Source organism: Pseudorca crassidens, chromosome 8 (genome assembly GCF_039906515.1).
Source record: "Pseudorca crassidens isolate mPseCra1 chromosome 8, mPseCra1.hap1, whole genome shotgun sequence".
Lineage (NCBI taxonomy): Eukaryota > Metazoa > Chordata > Mammalia > Artiodactyla > Delphinidae > Pseudorca > Pseudorca crassidens.
In genome coordinates, this window is record NC_090303.1 from 24,829,293 (window position 1) to 24,853,033 (window position 23,741).

At 36.3% G+C, this 23,741-nt stretch overlaps 1 protein-coding gene across 1 annotated transcript in view; it reads right to left on the minus strand.

Annotated features, from left to right (window-relative positions):
* Nucleotides 1-3,353: 3,353 nt before the first annotated feature.
* Nucleotides 3,354-23,741, minus strand: part of GNAT3 (G protein subunit alpha transducin 3) — a 50,429-nt gene continuing 30,041 nt past the window's right edge. Inside the window, 8 exon segments of the mRNA XM_067747635.1 lie at nt 3,354-3,388; nt 3,391-3,537; nt 5,315-5,468; nt 5,660-5,742; nt 5,745-5,788; nt 15,573-15,592; nt 15,594-15,702; nt 19,879-20,036. Of these exon segments, the coding sequence (XP_067603736.1) occupies nt 3,354-3,388; nt 3,391-3,537; nt 5,315-5,468; nt 5,660-5,742; nt 5,745-5,788; nt 15,573-15,592; nt 15,594-15,702; nt 19,879-20,036 (750 nt within the window).

A 23,741-nucleotide genomic window follows, 5' to 3' on the forward strand; every position in this document is an offset into this window, starting at 1 on the left:
TAAAAGAATCAGCAACACTGAATCAGCAAAGTAAAACAGACTGCCAATCTAAAAGAGGAAAAAAGAAAAAAAAAAGCCTTGGCTGTGGGTTGGGGGGCAGCGTAACTTAGGCAGGAGTGGGGTTTGATGTGGTGTGGGACCTAGGTGAGTTGGGGGGGTGATGTTTGAGCATAGTGCGGGGCCTAGGCGGGGCCACGTGGAAGCATGGGGTGGGGCCTCTGCTTAGGACCTGCGCAGATGGGGAAAGGAGGGCCTCTGGAGTGTGGGGTTCCAGAGTTTGGAGGTAGGGCCCTGAGTGAGGGTGTGTGGGCGGGGTTTAGGCCCGCTCATTGGAGGGGGTCTCTGAGTGTAGAGGTAGGGCTCTGGGTGGGGGTGTAGGGGTGGGGCTTGGGGTCTGCGCAGCAGGAGGGAGGCTCCAGGGCAGAGGATTAGGCCTGGGAGCCCAACAGGCTCCCTGATGCCTATGTGGACAGGGAAAGCGCTGGCCCCGTTCCCTTCCGTTCCTTCATGCGTCTCCCCCAGGGTCTCCCCTGTCGCTGCTGCCACTGGACTGCTAACCGTGGATGGGTCTGGGTGTAGAAACTCTTTCCCTTCCCCAGCCACCCCTCAGCGGTGCTGGTCCCAGAGGTCCGGCCTTTACTTTTGCTCCCCCTTCCCTCCCTCCCACTCCCTCAGGACCTGCTGGCTGGAGGGGGCCTAGGTGGGCAGAGGCTCAGGCCTGGGATCTCAACAAGTTCCTGGGGGTCCAAGTGGGCAGGGGAAACCTGGCCATGCTCCCGTTTGAGCCTCTGCCCTCCCAATGGTCCCCCCACCATCCCCCTTTGGGGGTGGGATCCCTTCCCCTCCCCCTCCCCCAGCTGCCCCTCAGGGGTGCCAGTCCCGTCCCACCTCCACTTCTCCTCCCCCCTCACTCCCCATGCCCCACATACTATCTGGTCACTGGGGGTTCCTCCCATCCCCTTAGGTGCCCTAGTTGTGAGGAGACGCACATTTTGCGTCCTCCTAGTACGCCATCTTGACTCCACCCCCAGAAACAGATGCTTTGATTCTCACCAACTTTAACGTTTCTGGTCTCAGGGTGAGTTTCTTCCAGCTGAAGTGTATCTTCCCATATTTCCCATTTTGCTGCTTTCTTTAATTAACCCAAAATGCTGTGTATCCACTCCAACCCCTTTTTTATTAAAACATTTAAAAAGTAAAATCAGAAATAGACTCAATTTTTAAGGAGTGCAATCATTAAAGAAATAATGGAAACATTTATTTTATATTTTCCAACTAAAAATTTCTCTTAAAGTTGTCGTTTAGCATAGCAACTATTTTTGATTGTGAAGAAAAGTTTTTTAAAGTTCAATTTTAGGATTGGAAGGAATTGAACAGGTTTTTTTAAAATAAATAATCCAAACTGATCTCTAAATTTAGTTTGGTAATTTAACATTGTTTAAAGTTCTCAGAGAACAATATTCATAAATACATACTGATGCCTGTTAATTTTTGCAAAGATTGAAATGAGTTATATTTTTTTAAAAGACCATTTCTGACCTCACCCTTTCTACCTATGTTATCTAAAAGAGGAACCCTAAAGGTAAGTCAGAGTCAAAATCTAAGTTATAATAGTAGTATTTCAAAAAATATTCTTTTCTGGAACATTCTTTTCACACTGTTAGAGAAAACAGATTAAAGTAAAGCAGGAGAACAAAAACAAAGCAATGGATGAAAGGACAGAATTTCTAATCTTAATTTAAGGTCTCAAAGCATTGACTAGCTCCTAGCAAAATGTTGGGTTGTTGTCCTATAGATAATGGATCTTAGCCAGAAAAATTTACTGAATACCTGAACTAAATATTTTCTCATACACTTTTTGTCTCTGCTATCTTAGGCTCCTTAATAACTTATATTTTGCAAAGAAATTTCAAATTAATTGTTCTTACTATAGTAACGTTTTTATTTGATTGTATTTGTTAATAACTCCTCGTGTTTTTGAAAATAAAGCCAGAAACACTCTAGTCAAGGTTACTGATCGAATAATGATCATTCTTGCATGATTAGAATGGAAATGTGTTACAGAACAGTGAAGTAGTGACACTGAGACAGGGCTACCTAAATCCGCCTGAGCTACAGATTCGCAAATTGCTTAATTTATGTTCCTTTCTTCTCATCTAGTTACACTAACCTAATTAGCTCTCTTTTCAAAGAAGTTACAGATCTTAAGCACTGATCTCCTATTCTGATCTATATATCACCTTCTGCAAGTGGAGAGAGTAAATGATATCACACATGCTTAACAAGTATATGTTGTAAATAGTGCACACTTTAAAAAAGAAAAAGTCATCTTTTCTGTTTATAAATAATGATTTTGTTTGTAAAGCACCAAATTAGCTTTTAAAGAGTAGGCTTTGACCACTAGCATCTGGTGTAACGTTTAGACAGCACAATACACTACTAACAAGAGGTTCAATGTTTCTCTTTTAAAAAAGTCTCCTAATTACTCACTCTTACTTCCTACTTCTTATTCACAAAGCTAAAACACACTAGTGCTAAGACATTGAATTATTTTTTTCTCTTGAGGTCTCGATTTATTGTCCCCAAACCATCAATTACAATAACGTTCCATGCTGCTCTGGAACAAAATGTAGGAAACAAGTACTCCATTGAGGACTTCGTTCAGCCTGAGCAGCCTTACACTGTGTTCTTGACCACACGTGGTCCCCTGTTTTCAGTCAGATTGGTACAAAAATATATCATTGGAATCCTCAATTCTAAAGGTAAATTCAGCATTAATGAGTTTTTTCTAAGGAAAAGTAGCAAATAAAAATTGGATGCATATGAAATTTCCATCAACAGATACATGTATAGTGAACATTGCATTTGCAGGTGGCTGAATAGGAGCAGTCAATAAAATAAACACCAGTAAAACACCACATGTATCATCTTTGAATAGTTTCTACAGTTACAGGCATGGTTACATTATCAGCAAAAATGAAGGCCTCTCAATGTCTGGCCAGTGGAAGTAATATGGAACACCTTGCTTTTTTTCCATTGCTCTGTCATTAAAAATAGGCCACAGTGCAGAATTTACTTCCAAGCAAATTCAGTGTCACTGATACGTACAGTTATAGTGTTACCAAAATGTATCAGTTTTCAGAACTGAGGACATCAAAGACACCCCAATCCTCAATATTTCAGAGAAATCAAAACTCATCCACACGCAGGTGACAATACATTAAAATTTTTGTGTGAAAAATGTTGCCTTACAACACTAGTTATACAAGTTAATATCTGTTAAAACTAAACACACAGCACCTTTTATATGTTGAAGAGTATACATCAGCAAGAGTGGAAGAAAAAAGGATTGATTAGAAGAGCACACAGTCTTTCAGATTCTCTTTATTATATCTGTAACAGCGTCAAACACGAACTTGACATTTTGAGTATCTGTAGCACAGGTCATGTGGGAATAAATTTCCTTATCTTTTTTTAAATCCAGGTCTAGAAACTGGTTCTTGATGTAGTTCCTTGCCTCTTCAAATGTATTTGGACCTTGTTAAAAAAAAATTAAAGAAGTAAACTTTAACTGCATTTAAAAAGCATCAAATTATAAGTAATATCAATAAGTTTTAGGATTTTCCTTTGCTATTTGATGTTCTCAGGATTGAAAAATCAAAATGGCAGTGTTAATTATCAGAGGTTTACACAACAAGTTCCTGGGAACTATGTGCTGGGAACTATGTGCTGGGAACTATGCTTACCTCCCTGGGGGCTTCAGGTGGCTAAAATGTAACCTCTGCGTCAGAAAGCTCACAGTAGAGTAGAAACACTAATATATTTATATAACAAAGTGAGTGAGTAAAAAAACCCATATGTATGTCAAAGATTATGCATGTAAATGTGTGCATGGGTTGGGTGCATGGGTATTAATATGAACTAAAAGAAGAAAAGAATGGAAATTATAGATGCATGGACTACATAATGAGGTGTTATTTGAGCTGGACCTTGAGGGATAGCTAGGAGAGACGAAAAACTGTGTGAATGAAAGCCAAAAAGTGAGAGGCACTTATTGTATGATTTCAGCTCTTTGACATTCTCGGAAGGGCAAAACTACAGAAACAGTAAAAAGATAATGGTTTCAAGGGTTGAGGGCAGCGAAGACGTGGACCACAGGCATTTTTTAGGGCAGTGAAACTATTTTGTATAATGCTGTAATGGTGGGTACATTGACATGACTTTGGCATAACCCATTGAATTGTGGAACACAAAGAGTTAACCCTAACCTGAAATACAGACTTCAGTTAAATGTATCAATATCTGTTCATCAGTTGTAGCAAATGTACCACACCCCTTCCAGATGTTTATAATAGGGGAAATTGTGAGAGCTGGCCAGAGAGGGAGTATGTAGAAACTTTTTTCTGTTTATTATTTTCATAAACTAAAAATTGCTCTGAGAAATAAAGATGATTACTTAAAAGAAAACATACAGCCCTGAATTATGATTCTATATTTAATCGGTAACTTTCAGTACAGAAGCATGATTATATTCAATCATATAATAAATATGTAAACATAATGTTTACAAATAAGAAAAATATAAGTACTCATTATAGATGAGCACAAACAGCTACTTTGACACAATTCAACACCCCTGGCACATCTGGGCTAGCCACATATCTAAGTGGTGAAATTGGGTTTATATTTGTGTTTAAATCATAAATATTTCCATCTTACACAATTTCATTAACAACAGGGCATATAACTATTTACCAAAAAAAAAAAAAAAAGTCTCCAAAAGAAACACAACCCTTTTAGAGAAACTGACATTTATATTCATTGGCTAAGAGGGTCAGTACTAAAACTCTAGGAGTTAGGAAAATTGGAAAAATAGATGTCACTCTTCTCATTCATTCAAGCTATTCCTCCGGAAACTTAATTCTGACTTTGAAGAGCCACTGAGGTCTAGTACAACATTACAAGGTTTCATTAGGAAATGTATTAAAAAACGCCAATTTGGAATATAATGTACACTCCTATTATAATGTTTAAGATAATATGGTTTGCAATGTCATTATACATTACACAGAGTAACAGCCCTGGTCTATCTAACGACCTCCCCTTCATTCATTAGAGCTTTGCTTTAATGCAGGCAGTGTAGAGAGGGTTTCCTCTTTATTTGTAAGATTCTTCCCAGGTTGGATCATATACATGACTCAGAAAAGTATCATAAGCCTCAATCTCCTAAATATTACACATCAAAATCCAGATAGAAAAAATGTATCTCTATACACAATTTTACTACTATGGAAGTAAAAGGAAAGTATCTTACCAGTGTACTCTGGAAAGCAGATACCAAGATGCCCTTTGGTTACTTTTTCTTGAAAGAGATCTTTTTTATTGAGAAACAGGACAATGGAGGTGGTTGCAAAGTACTTGTGATTACAGATACTGTTGAACAGGTGAAGGCTTTCATGCATTCTGTTCTGTTAGGTATAAAAGATGAAAATGTGTAGGATTGTTATTTGCAAGAAATTAATGGTGGGCATTATGAACAAGGATGTAGAAGTAACATCTGTCTTTGGAAGGTCTTAACTGCGTTGGGAAATGGGGTATTCATATTGGAAAGCGCAACTGCTTATTTTTTACCTTGACCGTGTTTTCCTTTTAGACTTACCACTTCTTCATCTTCCACCAAGAGCATATCATAGGCACTGACTGCAGCACAAAATATAATTCATGTAACTCCTTCAAGGAGGGAATCCATTTCTTTCTCTCAGATCTCTGTCCACCTGCATCAAGCATTCTTTAAAAAAACAAAAATAACAGAATAAAGAATCATACAAATATCTTCCAAAATTTACATTAAGATGAACATTTGGACTTATAACTGAATGCTCCCATCTGTTTAAAAGGTAGTCTTTCAGTTTTGACTGTTTATAAAGTAAGGCTTGTTTGACCAATTTGCAGCTCAAGGACTAGAGAAAAAGAGAACATTTATTTACTGGTTTTGGTATTCATGCAGCCTGGAGCAAAATAATTCACATACTGACTTTGAGCAACTGGAAAATTTACAGCAGTTTAGAGTTTTAGTAAGACATCTATTGGTCTTAGGGATTTTGATCAAAGTCTATGCATATTCTTAAATATCCAGAGCCCACAAGAAGATTGGAAGCTACCATAGTTCTGATACTATGATTCTTCCCTCGTCTCTTAGCTCCTCTTACCTCCATTCATTCATTCAGTTATCATTTGTGTTCTATGTACTAGACACTGTGCTAGGCCTACCAACACAAGGATAAAAGGACATGGTCACTCTGTCCCCTATAAGCTGGGTAACCTTGGGCAAGTTACTTAACCTCTCTGTACCTTAGGTTCCTGATGAATAAATGATAATTGCAGTACCTATATTGTGAGGTTGCTTTAATGATTGAGTAAATACAGCATTTGTCTCAAGTGTTAAAAGCTTACAACATCATTTGAACTCCTTTCTGTAAGGTTCTTGGACTTTTCCTAACATAAAGTAAGGGAATTAACTTTTTGTCCATGTTTTCACAATTTATCTATGTATTCCCTGTGTGTTGTCACTTGCTATTGTGTATGGTGGTTTTTTTCCATATACTTTTATTTTTCTATAATTTTATTTATAAATGTTCTTTTCTCCTTTACGGCTTCTGAAGTTTGAATTGTTACTAAAATTGCCTTTCCCACTTAAAAAAAAAGGACTGGTCAGTATCTTCAAAGAGCTTGCAGTCTTGTAAAGAGAAAAATACATTATTACAATATTATGTAATATTCTAATATATAAGGTAAAATGTGAGCCCAGAGGAAGATTTACATCAGCCTGAGGGACCGTGTAACAGTTCCTTTAATATAAATCTACCTTTTTGCTATCTCAGGACTTTTGCGTAATCCATCTCCTTTCCACGTGACACAGTTCCTTTCTTCCTTCCATAAGGCTGCTGCTTTCCCAACTTTCAGGTCTTAATGTCAATATCTCCTTCACAAGTAACCACCTTGAATGTCCATGTAAATTCTTAACTCTTTTTATTGCCCATTTCCTTTCTATTGTATCACTCTCTTTATTTCTTTTATAGTAACTGCCACAATCAATAAATAAGTGGTTTATTTTTTCACATGTTTAATAGCTATCATCGCCCTAATAGAATAGTAGCCTCATGAGGGCAGGGACCTTATCTATATTAGTGATGCCTATATTCCCAGTACCAGGCACCGTGCCTGACACATAATAGACATTCAATAAATACTTGCAAATAAATGAATAGAATCCATGTTAATGGAATGGAGGGAGGAGTTTTACATAAAGTGCATGTACAAGTCATCAAGGAACATGGCATGCTTGGGGCAAATAATTATATTTTTGGAAATGTGAAGATTAAGGTAAAAACACTGAGGTATATGGCCTGATACTTATTCATTTATTCAGCAAATATTTGTTTATTGAGCATTTATTATATTTCAGGTACCAGAGATGATTCAGTCTTGAGAACCTTGTAAGTGGATGATGGTGGTGTTTATGTGTGTGTGTGTTTGCGTGTGGTGTGTGAATACACTTTAGGATATCAGTATCTGATAGGAAGTGTGGAGGGTGGGTTGTAATTTGAAATGGAGTGATCAGAAACTGCAGAAGATGATAGTTGTGTAAAAAGAATAGAGGCAGCAAGGGCAAAAGTTTTGAGCAGGCAGGAGTAAGCCTGAGGTTTTAGGCCAGAAATAGATTTACTATGTCTTTTACATTACATGAGAAGATTAGTTTTTATATTGTAGTCAATGGGGATCTATAGGAGATTTGGGGGTAGAGAATTAACGTTTGTTTGTTTTTGTTTGCTTATTGTTATGGTAAGTCACTTTGATCTGAGTTCAGAAGATAGATTTGATGAGGAAGAGACCAGAGGCAAAGGAAAAATTATGGGGCTTTCATAATAGCTTAATCCTAAGATATTAAGTACCAGGGAACATCCTAGCTGTACAGAGATTTCAAAGGTAATAACTATATTGGGATATTAAATGTCAACCAGCTGATTTACTGAAGATAATGAAAAGTACAACACATTGTAGTGTTAGTACTTTACCTTTCACATACCCAAATGGAGAACAGATACATAGAACTAAAATTCCTCAAATATATATGTGTACCAATGCAAAATCACTCCATTCAATAGTAGATTGAAAGAGCAGTTGCTCACAATATTGAAAACAACCTTTAGGAATTCAGTCGTTGTGTGGTTTGGAAATTTAAATTCAGTGACAATAAAGCCTATTTTAAGTGCTGCTAATTACCAAATCCTCTGCAGTTTCAGACTTGTGATAAAAGTGGAGGAAGAGGACGGTATTGACTTTAGGTTATATTATATAAAAATTAGCCAACAAATTTAATTTTTAAAATTCAGTAAGCATTCTTATGGAAGCAAGGATAATAAATATGCATTCAGACTTTTAAACTTTTAGCCAACAATTATTTAAACTTCACCCTAAACTTATAAGATAGGTACAATTATTATTCCTGTTTTTTCATGAGCCCTTTAAGCAACTTGCCCGAGGTTTATTAATTCAACTGATATTTGAGGCTGCTGTGTACCAGGTGCCGTGATAGCTTCTTTGTGTATGATAGTGACTCTGTGAACGTTGTTAAGCTTTGTTGTGAAGCTTGTTAAGTCTACTTAATTAGATTAGAGGTGTCTAACTAGTACTACATAGTGTCTACTGTTAGCTCTCAAACCCTCACCAAGTAGATTGGAATTATCTTTGTTAGGGAGTCTTCTTTCCCCAGGTCAGATAGTAACTCTTTGTGTTATCGAACAGGTGACTGGGCAAAAGTTGAGAACTTTCCCCTTCCCAATGGTTTTGTTGCATTCTTTATTTATTTTTTTGGAGTTTTTAAACTTTTTATTTTATTTTTAAAATTTTTTTAAACATCTTTATTGGGATATAATTGCTTTACAATGGTGCGTTAGTTTCTGCTTTATAACAAAGTGAATCATTGTTGCATTCCTTAAGTGGACCATCTAGCTATCTCCTGAGTTTGATAATTCAGCTTCTCTGTAGCCTGCTGTTGATATTAACACCTATGTGTAAGAGATGGCTATTCTCCTCTTCAGTCAAATATACACAGTTGGTAAGGGGTATAAGTTATGTAATATGACCTTTAGCTTACTGTTCTGTCAACACATCTTACAGCCTCTAATAAACATGTTTAAATATGCTTAGCTCTCTCCCAAGGAAGGGAGGACAAAGTTTACTCAGTCTTTGGGTTTTATTCATGTTGGTAAAACGGCTTCTGAAAGTCTATCTTAGATTGCATGCTAATAATCCTCTCATTTTATGACTCACTTGATAAATAGTTTTTTTTTCTTTATTTTCTGTGCAGATTGACGTTAGGACATAGGTCCAGGGAGCATTGACCAGGTTTCTCTAATGCCGTCTGCTATTATTGAACTGAAATGCTCATTAGCAAATCAGACCAGTGGCTGGAGTTTTGCTTTTATATTGATTCTCCTGGATATTACGTTAGGTCTAAGAAAGGTTACATTTTGTCTTGCTGCTGTTGTAGTAATTTGTTTTTTATACTTCTCTTTTCATGTTTAGCTCTTCATCTAAATTTTAATTTGGGGCTTATTTTAGAGGCGTTAAGGCATTATAACGACTGAAAAAATTTGGAGATTCCCAAAGTGGAGCATGGAAGAAATGCAAATATACACTCCACCATAACTATTCTGAGAAAAACAGTAATAGAAATCAGAGGAAAGCCTGTATACTTGCTGACTGAATATCTGGATTGGTCAAATCTACTGGGATAATTAATGAGGTGAATGGATATGTGATATAGCTTGAATAACCTTAATTCCCTGAGTAGTTAAGATAACTAGAGCTTTAGAGACTTTAAATGGAACTTGTAATTCTCATTTTGGAAAGGTTTTATTTATTTATTTACTTATGTATGTATGTAATACATGTTTCCTTAAGTCTGATATTTAAGTAAGGATTCTTAAATAGTAAAGAAAACGGGTTTAAATGCCTGAAATGTATGATGTAACTAAAAATTCACAGGCTAGGCTTTTAAGCGACAAATGAACATCAATTATTTGTTAAACTGCCCATGATATTTATATATTGCAAGCCATCAGAGTTTTATGGATTTATATTAAACAGTTGACTAAACAGTTGGGTTTTATAGTCCATTTTAAACAGTTGGGAAAGTTACTGAGTTTTATTAGTTTACGTTAAACAGTTGGCTAAATATTTGGCCACACCAGATTATTTACATTTCATATCAGAAGAGACTATTATGGAATAATATGCCCTTTATAGTGTTGGCAAACTCATTGAATAGTCTAGGATACCTAAAAATTAATAATGTTACTGCAGCTAATTTATTTGTGAGATGTCTTTGCTCATCCTATAAGCATGTGACTCTCTTGGAAAATAACGATTTCTGACATCATTTATATATTTGAGCACAGAAAAATAGGATCTAATCTGAGTAGAAATTTATTTTAAACTATTCTGTTGAATGGGATTTATTCAACATATTTGACTATATCAGCAATGGTATAACTTTTTAATTTTTTTATTGAAGTATAGTTGACATATAAAATTATATTATTTCAGGTGTACAGCACAGTGATTCAACTTTTATATGCATTATAAATTGATCAGCACAATAAGTCTAGGTATAAAATCCTAAGGTGGCTACGTATGTCAGGGCCAACAGGTAGATCTGTGTCACCACTACACAGCCACAGCAAAATGGCTTAACCAAGTCTTGCCCTGGTACCCAGTTCTGAAAATAGATTAGGGCAGATGCTTGCAGATAAAAAGTATATGCACAGAGGTCATTCTAAATCCCTTAATTGCTTTTTATTAAAAACAGAATCAAAAGGATTTACAACCACAAGGGAAGCTGGGTCTCTAGACTCCCGTAATTGTTAATACCATCATATATTTCCTACTAAATGTGTGTGTGTAACTTAAAATACCCACTAGATAATTCTCTGATTATTGAATAATATAATTTTTAAAGTCATCAAAGTAAATTCTATCATGAGAATAAATTAGACATCATCTTATATAGCTTATAATTTTGGTAATATTAACCATGAACATACCTGAAACAAAGGTATAGTTATACATGAGTTACTGCTCTGTGAGATCTAATAGAGAACAACAAAGCTAAGTTGGGATATAGCTGCTGGGTAGACAACCAGACTCACTGCTAAGCTGTCTCATACTCCCACAGGAATGAACATAGTGCACATGATTCAACTTGAAATTCAAAACAATTATGATTCATTTCATATCATGGATCCACTAAACACTGTTGCAAATAGTTATATAACAGGTACAAAACCTAAAGCTCTATGTTGTAATGGTTGCTGACCTCTTTTCCCTAGCTTCCGTATAGTTTTATGTCCTTTCAGTTCTATTTTTTAATCATAAAGCAATTAGGAAGAAAGGACTTCTCTATAACTGATAAATCCTTGTAAATATGTAAGTTCCTTGCCCTGCAGAATTATTTTATAGCAATAAAAGGGCTCACGTTTGCTTTGCATTTTCTGTTTACTTAGTAACTTCTGTAAGGAGAATTAATTTTACCAGTTTGACAGTTGGAGTTCTGGTTTGATAAGAGCTCTAAGGAAATTTGCATTAAATTAGGTGATACATGAGGATGATACAGTACTTGGACAGAGAGCATTTTTTCATTTCGATGTTCCTGTTTAAAATTCTATAGTTCTTGAATTTAATATGTAAATTAAGTCTTTAGTTTTAAATAGTCTTAGGATGATTTATGCTATGTGAATACAAATCAGTGCTAATGTGAGTACCTGGGCACTTACTGAAACGAAGTTGGAAGGTACCTTATTTTTTTACAATTCCTATTTTGAAATACTATGAAATGTTACACTGCAAAAGCCTGTGTGCTTTAGGATAAACCTATTTAACACTTGAAAAAAAGTGATTTAGCTGTGAGAATTTATTAAGGGATTAATATATCTCAATTGCTGTGACTGAACTTAAAAATGTATTTAAATGATTAAAATAGTTCCTTAAAAGTACGTATAGCTGTGTTTTTTGTTTTATAGTAAAATTTAAGTATTTTCAAAATTTTATTGTTTAAATATTTGTTTTTAGAGAAATTCTCCACATTCTCTTCCTCATAGACAGTGCCTTTAATAACACACCCTCTTAAGCCAGAGAGAAAGCAAAACCTATTAAGAAAACAAAAGAGCTCAAAACCTGTTTTAGTGGGTGCGAAAGAGGTAATAGTTGCATAGTATAGAAAATGTTATGTCAAAATAAGTCTTAACTGAGCTTCACAATCCAATTCACAAGCATCTTACATTTTAGCATCAATACTGTAATAGAGAATTAGCAAGACCTTTCTCATTCCTTCATAAGGGCCGGTGATACATGAAAGTAGAATAGATCACTTATACAACTTAAAATGCTTTACAAAATTAACCAAAGACTTATAAAAGGACAGGAAAATGATGATACACCAATGAAAGTCTAGCATCCTAATGCAAATGCTGTATAATATTCAAAAAATTGTTTTAAAAAATGTATGAATATGATATTGGTACTGAGTGAACTTGATGTTTCAGGAAATGAACATGATTTTCTGAGGTTTTGTGTGTTCATTGGCAATCGTCGCATCTAGCCTCGTTTTAGAAGCACAGAGTGGTGAAGTACCACAGAGCCCTGCCAACTGAGAGATACCTCCCCAGTAGACTGTCCTTTTATTCCCCCTTCCCTCTTCTCTTTGAAAGGAATTGTGAATGACCAACAACACTGGAGGAAGCACTTACTGTACAGAAAAGGAATGGTTTCCAGCCCAATTTACCTTACAGCCCATCAGTGATAAGCAGTGTAAGAAGTGTGATATTTGAAGTTAGGAAGATATGCATTTTAATCACATTTCTAGCACTTCTGTGTATGGTCTTGGGGAAACCTTTTACTTTGTTTTAGCCTCCATTTCTTGACCGTTTATCCTACGTAAGGATAGCAATGCCCATTCATCGTGTTACAGTAAGGGTGTGAAGGTAGTGTTCATAGGTGCCTGGCATAGTACATTTATTCCTCCAGCCAGGATTGACTGTGTGCCTGCTCTGGGTTGGTCAGTGTGATAATCACAGGAGTTGTAAGCAAATACGGCCCCTGGCCTTCTGGAGCTCAGAGCACATGACGCAGAAACAGAATCAAAAAGAACAAACTGATAAAGAAACAAGGCAATTTCATATATTGGTATGTTTAAAAAGAGAAAAATAGTGTGATATTATCAATTGTGTAATGAATGGTACTGGCTCACATTGGCGAGGCTAGAAAGAACTGCTTGTTCGTATTTCTTCCCAGCTCTACATTTAGTGACATAATGTTGGTAGGTTGAAATTGGCTATTGTCAGGGTGTTTGCACCTGGGGACTCATCAAGGGCCAAAAATCAGGCTGCCCTCCCTCCCCCCACTCCTGAGAGCTTGTTCTTATGTGCTTACCCACACTTCACAGGGTATAGTAGTGACAGGGATATTAAGGGATGGTTAGTAGATAGGATGGTCAAGGCTCCATGAGGAGACAGCCTTTGATTTGGAAGCTTAATGGTAAGAAGAGGCCAGTCTTTGCAGAGATCCAGGGTCAGAGCATTTTAGGCAAGGAGAGCAGTAGGTGTGAAGACTCTAAGGCTTGGAATGTTCAAGGAATAGATGGATTAAAAAGATAATTCATGCTAGTGACTATTTCTGACAAGATACTAAATTGGTTGATGTTGTAGAGAATGACCAGGATTGGGTCATTCTAGGTGTTCAGTGTACGGCATTAAGTGTTAAAATTGGCTTATTATGATCCAGACAGTCTAGGATCCAGAAAATTCCATTAACTTATGTAAGGTAAGCGAACACCAAGTTATAACTCTGTGCTGGTACTTCATTTCAAATAATCTTCACAACAACCTCATGAGGCAAGTAAAGAAAAAGTAGCTTTATTCCTCAAAAACTGCTGCTAATTAATGGAGAACCTGGGATTGGGACCTTGGTAGGATTAGCCCCAAGGCCTACACTCAGCTTCTAGTCTGTGTTTCAGTGAGAAATTTGGAGAGGAGAAAGGAGAGTAAGAGAGAAAAGTGAGTGTGCCACAAATGCATGGACAGGCTTAGGAGGGGCAGAGAGGAGGAATTGGACTTGGGTTCTCAAAGGAAAACTCTGAAAACTGGACCAAAGATCACGAGTCTGGAGAAAGTAGTTGCTAAAGAGGAACTGTACCACAGTGATGACAAGCCCAAAGACAAACAGCTTACATTTGCCAAGAGAGATGTCCATCCCAGTCTTTGCAGTTCCTTTATCCTGGTTTGATCTTTGGTTCATCTTTCAGAAAATTAACTATTTGTGGGCCTGAAAATGAGGGGTAAATTTTGAAGGGCTTTGTTCCATATTAACTTGAAAATATCCTGGCCATCCATGTAATAACTATTCTAATGAGATATTATGTGTCAGTAGTTTTAATACTTAAAAAATATTAAACTTTGATCCCAGTGAAACAAATTTCCCTCATAAATGGATACAAATAATTCATATCACATTTTTTTCATTTTTTATACTTTAAAAAAATATTCCCATTATCTCATACATGAATGACTGAACTATGTTCTTACTGACTTTTTTCATTACCAAGGGGTACATCTAAAACATGGTTTTAATGTTGAATATTCCATCTCATCCGCAATCATAGGGAGAAGTACTTAAGTGTCAAGGGACATTTTCTAACACTATTGTATGGATTTCGACTTCTCGGTATAGTAAATGAGTAATTTTACAATAGAATTTCTAGGAGTGTCTTGATAATGCAACAGCAATGAAAATAATGGACTCATCTTTATACCCAAACCGTGCTTATAAAATAGGCTTTGTTATTCCAATAAATAGCGTCACATTCAAATAATTCTCAATTATTTTCATTTTTTTTAAACTAAGAAAACAAATTAAGAATATTTCAAGCAAATGGGAGAGTAGGAAGGCACAGGAAATATGATCCCTGGCACCTCTTGGTTAAATGTTATTTTAAATATATTTCCTTTTTTTTTCAAAGTAGGATATCAGTTTCAACTACGAGGAAAATAAAATCTAGCTCCCACCTAGTCAAGACAGAGTCTTTTTTTTTTTTTTTTTGCGGTACGCGGGCCTCTCACTGCTGCGGCCTCTCCCGTTGAGGAGCACAGGCTCCGGACGCGCAGGCTCAGCAGCCATGGCTCATGGGCCCAGCCGCTCCGCGGCATGTGGGATCTTCCCGGACCGGGGTGCGAACCCCTGTCCCCTGCATCGGCAGGCGGACTCCCAACCGCTGCGCCACCAGGGAAGCCTGACAGGCATTTTTACTGGAGGGAAAGGATGAGGCTCAGGGTGAGGGTTGGCATGTAGAGCTACAGGAGGGCAATGAAAGATAGTGGTACTGAAAGTACCTGAGGCCTAGTGAGCATGCCCAAGGACTCACTGCACTTGACCATGGGTTAGAGTTCTTCTCCATGAAGAAATATTGTGTCTGATGCATATTTCTGTTGAGAGTTCAAAGAGACATTGGATCATACCTGAAATGCAAGTCTTTAACAGGAGAATTGAGTTCCAGTGATTCTAGTTGTTTTCACTTGAGAATGTGGAACATCTTGCTCATTTGGGACATAGCCAGGAACTGCTCTTCTGTCCAAATCGTTCAGGTAGCTAATAAGAAAAACAAACAAAATAGCATATATAATTTTAACTTTGTACTAGAAGATATCAGTATTGAGTACAAATGAATTTTTAGTTTAGAGCCCATTAAAATTATGAAACTCCAGACTGGTGCTTTTCCAACGCTGCTCCTCAGAATTACAAGAACATGGTGGCTGGAGTGTTGCAGAGCACTGGGTGTGACACACAGCTGACCTGTGGGACCTTTTTTTTTTAAAGGCAACTGGATGAATGCTGCCTTAGCTTGTATTTTATAAGGACGATGTGATGGATTCACTGGCGTCTGAATAGACATTTGAGAAGAAAGCTCTCCTTATAGGACTTAGATCATCCCCCAGAATGCTACCTTGTAATGATGGTTACTAGACTAGTCTCAAAAGGCTGTTGTTTGTATGTAGACACTTCAAATTTTAAGAGAGAGACTAGTTTTAATATCATAATTTGATGGTGGTTGTGTTGTGTCTCCTGGATTGTTTAGTTTAAGAACCGGAATGGTTTTCATTAAGAACCATGACTATATCTGGTTAGCTCAGTAACAGAAGAAACTTTTGACTTTCTTGCTGGTTCATGCTGGAACTAGTTCATGAAATTGCTGACCCGCTCCCAAATCACACTCCTGGGGATAGAAAGCTGAATTTCCACACTGTATCCTCTCCAACCTCTTTGCTTCCATCAGTGCCTCAGTGTGTCCTTCACTCTTCACCGGAGGCCATACTTAAAAACCCTACTGTTACCAGGAGAAATACTGTCCTCCTCCTGCCCACAGGATCTCTCACAGGTGGTGAGAGGCAGGAGTGAATCCGATTAAGCTGTGTGGTCTAGAAAAGTCTGTTAGATTAGAGGAAACAAACTGTTCTTAGCGTCATCCTTCAAACCAGATCATGTCTTTGGACTAAAACAAACTATCACTGCTTTAAAAAGTTGAAAATCACTTATTATACACTTTTGATACTAAGGCTTTAGGAGCTTAGCAATATGGCTATTTCTATAAAATTGTTAAATAGAGATAGCAATAGCCTGGTAAGGTTTTTATGACAAAATTGCCCATTATACTGAACCAAGTTTATACATATAACCTAAATAGGAAGATCATAATGGGCATGTATCCATCTAGACAGAATTTGAGAGGTATAATCTAACTGAATATTAGTTATTGCTCAACAGTTGACGTTTTCAGGGAATAAGCTTAAGGGCTGTTATGCGTGAGCGCCTAGCACAATGCCTTGAAAGCCAATGCTACTTTATTTTATTTTTTTAATAAATTCAACAGCAATATAGATAATTTATTCTTGGAGGAACTTTCTGATTTTAAGCTGAAATAAACTAAGAATTGCCAAGTGCCTCAAAGGGATTTTGGCCAAGGACCAATAGACAGTCACATTTCAGAAACACATATATGTATAATGTGAAAATTTATCACCATATTTTATTCTAATAAAGTTTAATTTTATTAAAAAAGACAAAGATAGAAATATCAGAAGAAAGTATTGGAAAAATGTTCTAGTTTATCTCTTTTCGATTTTTGAAGCCAGGTCCTTGGTGAATTTCCTGTTAACTCAGGGCTGCATATGTGGTAGTATACTACTGGTTAGCTCATGCAGGAGCAAAAACCAAACCAAACCGAACCAAACAAAAACATACCTGCCATGATAGAGATTAAATTCATTTTAATGATAGCTGAATGAATGCTTTGGTAAAGACACATTTTAATGTACTTTTATTTGCATGCATAAATGATCTCAAGCAAAGCAGAAGCAGTAGCAGAGTGACAAATTTGCATTTAAGATGTTCATTTTAATAAACAAATATAGAATTTGGGTGCTCAAGCCTGTGGTCTAAAACAAACCAGAGGCCCTGAATACATCCAGCTCAAATCACTTAAAAAATATCTGATTCTTTTTCTAATCATATAAAAATAGTATTCTCCTAGTAAAGTCCATGTTGAATCTTAAAACGTGGAGTTTAAGTCACACACTGGACAGCCCAATCAGCAAACCATGAAGTATTAATTAAAATTTTTCCCACTCTCATGACCCTTTTCTTTCAGTTTGCTAGTACTGATTAGGGGAGAGGTGTTACGTAGCCAACAAACAACATTCTCTGATTAGGACTCACCTCTTTGCTGGCCTCAACTTAAAGGGATGCTAGGTTTGAGAGAATAACAGATATCTCACTTTCACACAAAAAAATGGATGGATGGATGGACGGGTGGATGAATAAATAGAAGGAAGGAAAGAAAGGAAAAGGAGGGGAGGTAGAAAGGAAGAGAGGAGAAGGAAAAGAAAGACCCCTGCCCTATATAATGCATATGAAATAAAATGGATGTGTTATCAATCTGATAGTGTATTTAGTTTTAAAACGTGAATGTAATTAAGTATTTGAAAGAAAAAAATCGGCTGTTAATTTTTGGAAGAAAGCAATGGCCATTTAACTATTTTTCTTAGCAGGCTTTTACTTAATCTTCCTTTTAAGAATCGCTAAGGGAAAAGAAAGTTAACATTTAAATTTTTAAATTTTAAATGAAAACTTTCTTTTTCCTGTCGTTATTCTACAGCTCTTTGCAAATCGATGTGGGTGGTTAAAAATCATTACATTACTGGCGAGGTTCACAAAAATGGATGCAGATAGATACTGTGTAGATTTGTTAAACTTGAAGAACAGACAGATGCTTCTAATATGAATCTGAAATGTGATAGTCCCAGTGTAAAATATATTTTATGTGTCAAAACAAAGAAAAAAGCTAAAATTAAAGATTAGAAAGTCTAGGAAAAACAATAAAATGTCATTCTATTTGCCCATTTTGGGTATACAATGTGTAAAATTTTTTGTTATCAAAGAGCAAAGAATTTGGTAAACATAATGATAATATAATTGCAAATACAAGTTACATTATTTTAAGGGAAAATGTTTAACCAGTAATGTGTATCTGAAACTAAATGTATGAATTACAAGTGTTGAACTATCCTTCTCTTCTTCTCTCCCCAGAACATTGCTAAGCAACATTTTATGAGAATATTCCATAATTCAGTTTCTGATGCCTTTATCAATGATTCATATCAAAAAGCAATGTTTTATACTATAGCTTAGTATTAAAACATTGTTGATGTAATCACAGGACGATATCCATTCTCTAGGTCATCAGAGAGATAAGAGCAGGACTTTCCTCCAAGGGCAACATGTCCATTGGATTTTGGAATTTAAAATGAAAACGAATGAGCAATCACAGAAGACTGTTGTTATGTTTTCCTAGAACTTATATGGTTTGTTTTCTCTCCATAATCCTCCTACTCGTTATGCTTAAAAATCTGAAGCATCATGCACGTCTTACTGTTCTGTCCTCAAATAATCTTCCATTTGTTTAACTTTTACTTAACTGCTTTTTAAAGTACTGCTAGCATGTTCTGTTGGGAGCCTCAGAAGAACTGCTATTTTTACCCTTTTACACATTCATATGCATGGACAGAAATATAGAATAAGTATTTACATTATATTTACATGCATGTGCACATGTGCTTATAAGCATGTAACCATGGGACAGGTCAAGGACCACTTACTAAAATGGAAATTTAAAATCATTTTGATAATGAAATTATAAACATTGTTACAACATCCTAATTTCCTTATGGCTAAAAGTTGTGAAAATTATATAATCTTGCTTGAGACTCAAAAAGAATCCCACAATATACAAATGTTTTTCAAATCAATACATAACTTTCTTCTAAAATGCTATATCATGCCCATCGAACCAATGGAGCCAAAGCATGTATCATTAATAAGGTTATTTTAGAAGATGATTTTAGTAACTTGAATAGAGATGAAGTGAATAGCCCAAGACCTCAGTGTGCATGTTACCAGTCTGTGTTCATGCTGAACTTAGTGTGTAAGGATTAAATCTTTTTATTTGGGAGAAAATATTTACAACATATATCTTCTCAGACATATAGGTTCAAAATTAGTTATTTAAAATGCTCCTGTGGTTATGTTTTTTACATCTTATTTACATCATCATGATCTTTTTTTCTTTCTCTTCACTTGCTTTTTAGTATGATAAAATGTAAAGCCATTTACTTTCATCATTTGTGATTACAAATGTAGAGCATACAGAGTTATACAATTCTTAAATGTAAATGTTTCAGCTACAGTTCCTATCAAACCGCATTCACTTGCTAAGCTGCTGAGTCATTGACCTGATATTCAGATGCCCTTTCAAAGCAGGCCTGAATTCCTGGATCTCTCCACAGTCGTTTTATTACCTCAGCCAATGCAGGCATCATGCTGCCATCTTCCAGGGTATTTGTTATCGCATAAAGTTGTCTTTGGTCTTTCTATAGCATTGTTTTTGTGAGAAGGATAAAAATACGTTGTTATTTGGGATCACATATTCATTTTCTTCCAATAGAGCATTTCAATTTGTTGATTCTTATTTCATTCAGTAATAATTTTATTGAGCATCTAGTCACTATATTTTCAGGTTAATACATTAGAACTCAAGTTCCGTATAAGGATTGGCTCATGTCCAGAAAAGTTTTTCATTGCAAAAACTGTGAACTATTACGTGGAGAAATTAGGATATTTTGGTATATATCACTGACTTCTAAATGTGATGTAAAAAGGGATAACAATATTTTAGTGTGAGTCCACTGAGCTTCTAGACAACCAAAATGCTAGTGTCAAAGGGTAATGAACCTGATCTCGTCAGACACATTGTCTTCCTTTGATTATGGCCATATATTTTCCAGGAAACAAAAATACCAAGTAAGAATTAGAGTAAAAAAGGAAATTAAAACTCAGTACTCTAAAATTATAGTTTAAAAAATGTATTGATGTATAGTATTATTTGCGATCATGTACCTCTTTGTAATCATAAAAATTAGCAATGGTAAACTTTTTTAAAAAATTAATTTTATTTTTGACTGCGTTGAGTCTTCGTTGCTGCAAGCGGGCTTTCTCTAGTTTCAGCGAGTGGGGGCTACTCTTCGTTGCGATGCGCGGGCTTCTCATTGCGGTGGCTTCTTCTGTTGCAGAGCGCAGCCTCTAGGCGAGCAGGCTTCAGTAGTTGCAGCGCACGGGCTCAGAAGTTGTGGTGCATGGGCTTAGTTGCTCTGTGACATGTGGGATCTTCCCGGACCAGGGCTCAAAGCTGTGTCCCCTGCACCTGCATTAGCAGGCAGATTCTCAGCCACTGTGTCACCAGGGAAGCCCAGCAATGGTAAACATTTTGATCCACCCAGTTTTTGAACATCCTTGTGTGTTGTCACTTGCGTGCCTTTGGGGCAAATCGATAGGGCAGAGTTGAGACTTCATTAGGAAAAGAGATGGGATGGAAGTAAAGTAAAAAGAGGAAAAGGAGAAAAGAAAAAGCAAGCATTGTGTTACTCCTGATGGGATATTTGGAAGTGACAAGGGCAGAAGGAAATAAAAGTTTGAGTAAATAATGTAGTCCACAGTTTACTTAAACTAATAATCAAAAACTGGTTTATGACAAAAATTTTTGTTTAAGAATCTGGATTTCAGACTAATTCAGTTATTGACCATGATGCTAGACCAAGCAAATGAAGAAATCTGGGCTCAAATCTTGGTTGTCAGACTCCAAAGCTCATGCTCTTTCTTGCTCAAACTCTTTTGAGTGCATATTATTATAACGACTCACATGACATTTAGCACTTGTAATATTTTAAATAATCCTGACAACAGTAGTCACATAGACACAATATTTTCTCCGTCTTACAAATGACGAATCTAAAACTTGGAGGTAAATTTGCCAAATCAATGAAGACAATAAGCATTGAAGAGTCAAACCCAAACGTATTTTCTGCAAAATCAGGTGGATACCAGTGAAGTATGTCCAATAAGAACCTGATGACTTTCTGATATAATTCAGTTTATTATTATTTGAAATCTATGACAGGTTTCTGTCACCATTTTACTAAAAATCTGCTCTTTGCATGAAGAACTAAGGGTATAGCTCTCATTGTTAAAGAGAGGCTCTGTTGAGACTAAAAACCTTACTTCATCTTTCTTCAATCGGATTTTATTGCCAAACCAAACTGATCAGATGACCACTAGGCCCCAAACTTTAACTGGCCCAAATCAAGGGCTTTGATCCTATTTTATTGCATCAACAAAAGGTGAACTTTAAAATCCTTCTTCCCGATTAGTTTGATGTGATAGGAAAGTGCAAATTAGTGAAATATGATCCAGTCACTTTGCTGGCATCATCCTATTTGCTTCCTTCCACACTAAAGTGTGATTTAGGACAAACGATGCAGCGCAACAGCTGCTCAAACAGTATTGTCCCTAAAGGGAAAAAAATCACATGCCTTGTAAGCTTTACAAAACAAGCTATTATATACTCTTTCATTCTTTTAAATAGTCACCATTTTTAATTTACATATACTTTATTCGTCGAGGTATCAAGAATATAGTCTCACCATGAGCATTTAAATGTCCTGAAGTCCTCTTTGATCATCATTTATTATTAGCTTCCCCAAGGGCAAGCCATCCTGTCAGTTTGGTTTTGTCTTTCAAGACCTTTTATATTTTAGTGCACTGCATGCACAGGTAAAGTTGACGGTAGTGATTTTCAAACCAGGCTGCACATTGTAAACATGTGGGGTACTTTTAAAAAAATGTCAATACCAGGACCCCAACCCAAACAAAATGAGTGAATCTCCAGGTGTCACGGTCTGCAAAGGTAGCTTTAAAAATCTCCCAGGTGTCTCAGATGTGCAGCCTGAGTTGAGAATACCTGGCAACGTATTTTTTTTAACCATAAATAATATCGTATTAGACATACTGCAATTCAATGCTTGAAGTTCTTCTACAGTTATCAAAGGGTTGATGATAATTAAAGAGTCCAAATTGATATTGTTTAAGGGATTGGGCCCACCAATGAAATTTGAATTTTTGAAATACATCACACCAAAATTAACAGCTATTATGAACAGTCTTCTATATAACAGCCAAGTTGATTGAACATCAAACTCCTACCTATTATCTTCCAGAGTTAAAAAAAAAAAACAAAAAAACTCCAGTAATTTCCCGTCAAACTCAGAATAAAGTTCCAAATTCCTTACTGTGGCTCACAAGGCTCTACATTTTTAGCCACGTCTTCCTTTCTAATTTTATTTCCTGCCTCCCCCTTACCCCTGCACTTTTGTCCCTCTTTCCTCAAGACACACTGGACTCCTTACTATTCCTTGAACTCTCCAAGCCCCCATTTCAGAGATTTTGAGAATGGCTAATCTCTTCGTGTGTTTGCTGTGGCTCACTTCCTACTTCATTGAAATCTTCCCAAATCTTCATCTCTTCCCAAATACCACCTCCTCAAGAATGCCTTCCCTACCACCCTTTCTTTCATTCTTTTATCACTTTCTAGCCCCTTAACCTCCTTGATTTTTCTTCATAGCACTTATTGCTACCTATATAGTACACAGTACTTTATATCTTTTATATTACACTATAAGCATATGAAGGCAGAGATTTTATTGTTTTGTTCATTTCTATATCCTTAAAACCAAGAACAGAACCTAACACATAGTACATGTCCCTGAAATATTGTTGAATGGATGAATCAGTAAAATGAATATACTAATTAGCTCAGACCTTATGTTCTAGAGAAATTTTAAGGAATGTCTAATAATTTTCCAAAAGTTTCAAATAATTCACAGTGGGTATGAGTGGCATCCTAAAGAAATTTTTTTTCCCTATCATGTATTTGGAAAAGCTTGGGAATTATGGTGGTTCTAGAATAGCTCATTCTCTTAATGTTGGATAGTTCTAGAATTATGTTGCATAGAAAGTGAAATACATGTTTCCTCAACAAGTTACTCAGACTTTCTTCATCAACATTAGTGACCTCAGATGATCCTAGAACCTTGTGGAACTCATTCTGAACCCTAGAATCATATTTCAAAATGTTGCAGAAAAAAATATTGATATATCAATGGAAGGAAAGGATATCATAGCCTAATAATTTGCAGAACTGTCAGGTTCAGAATACCAAGTTTTAACTATAGAATTTTCAGAGC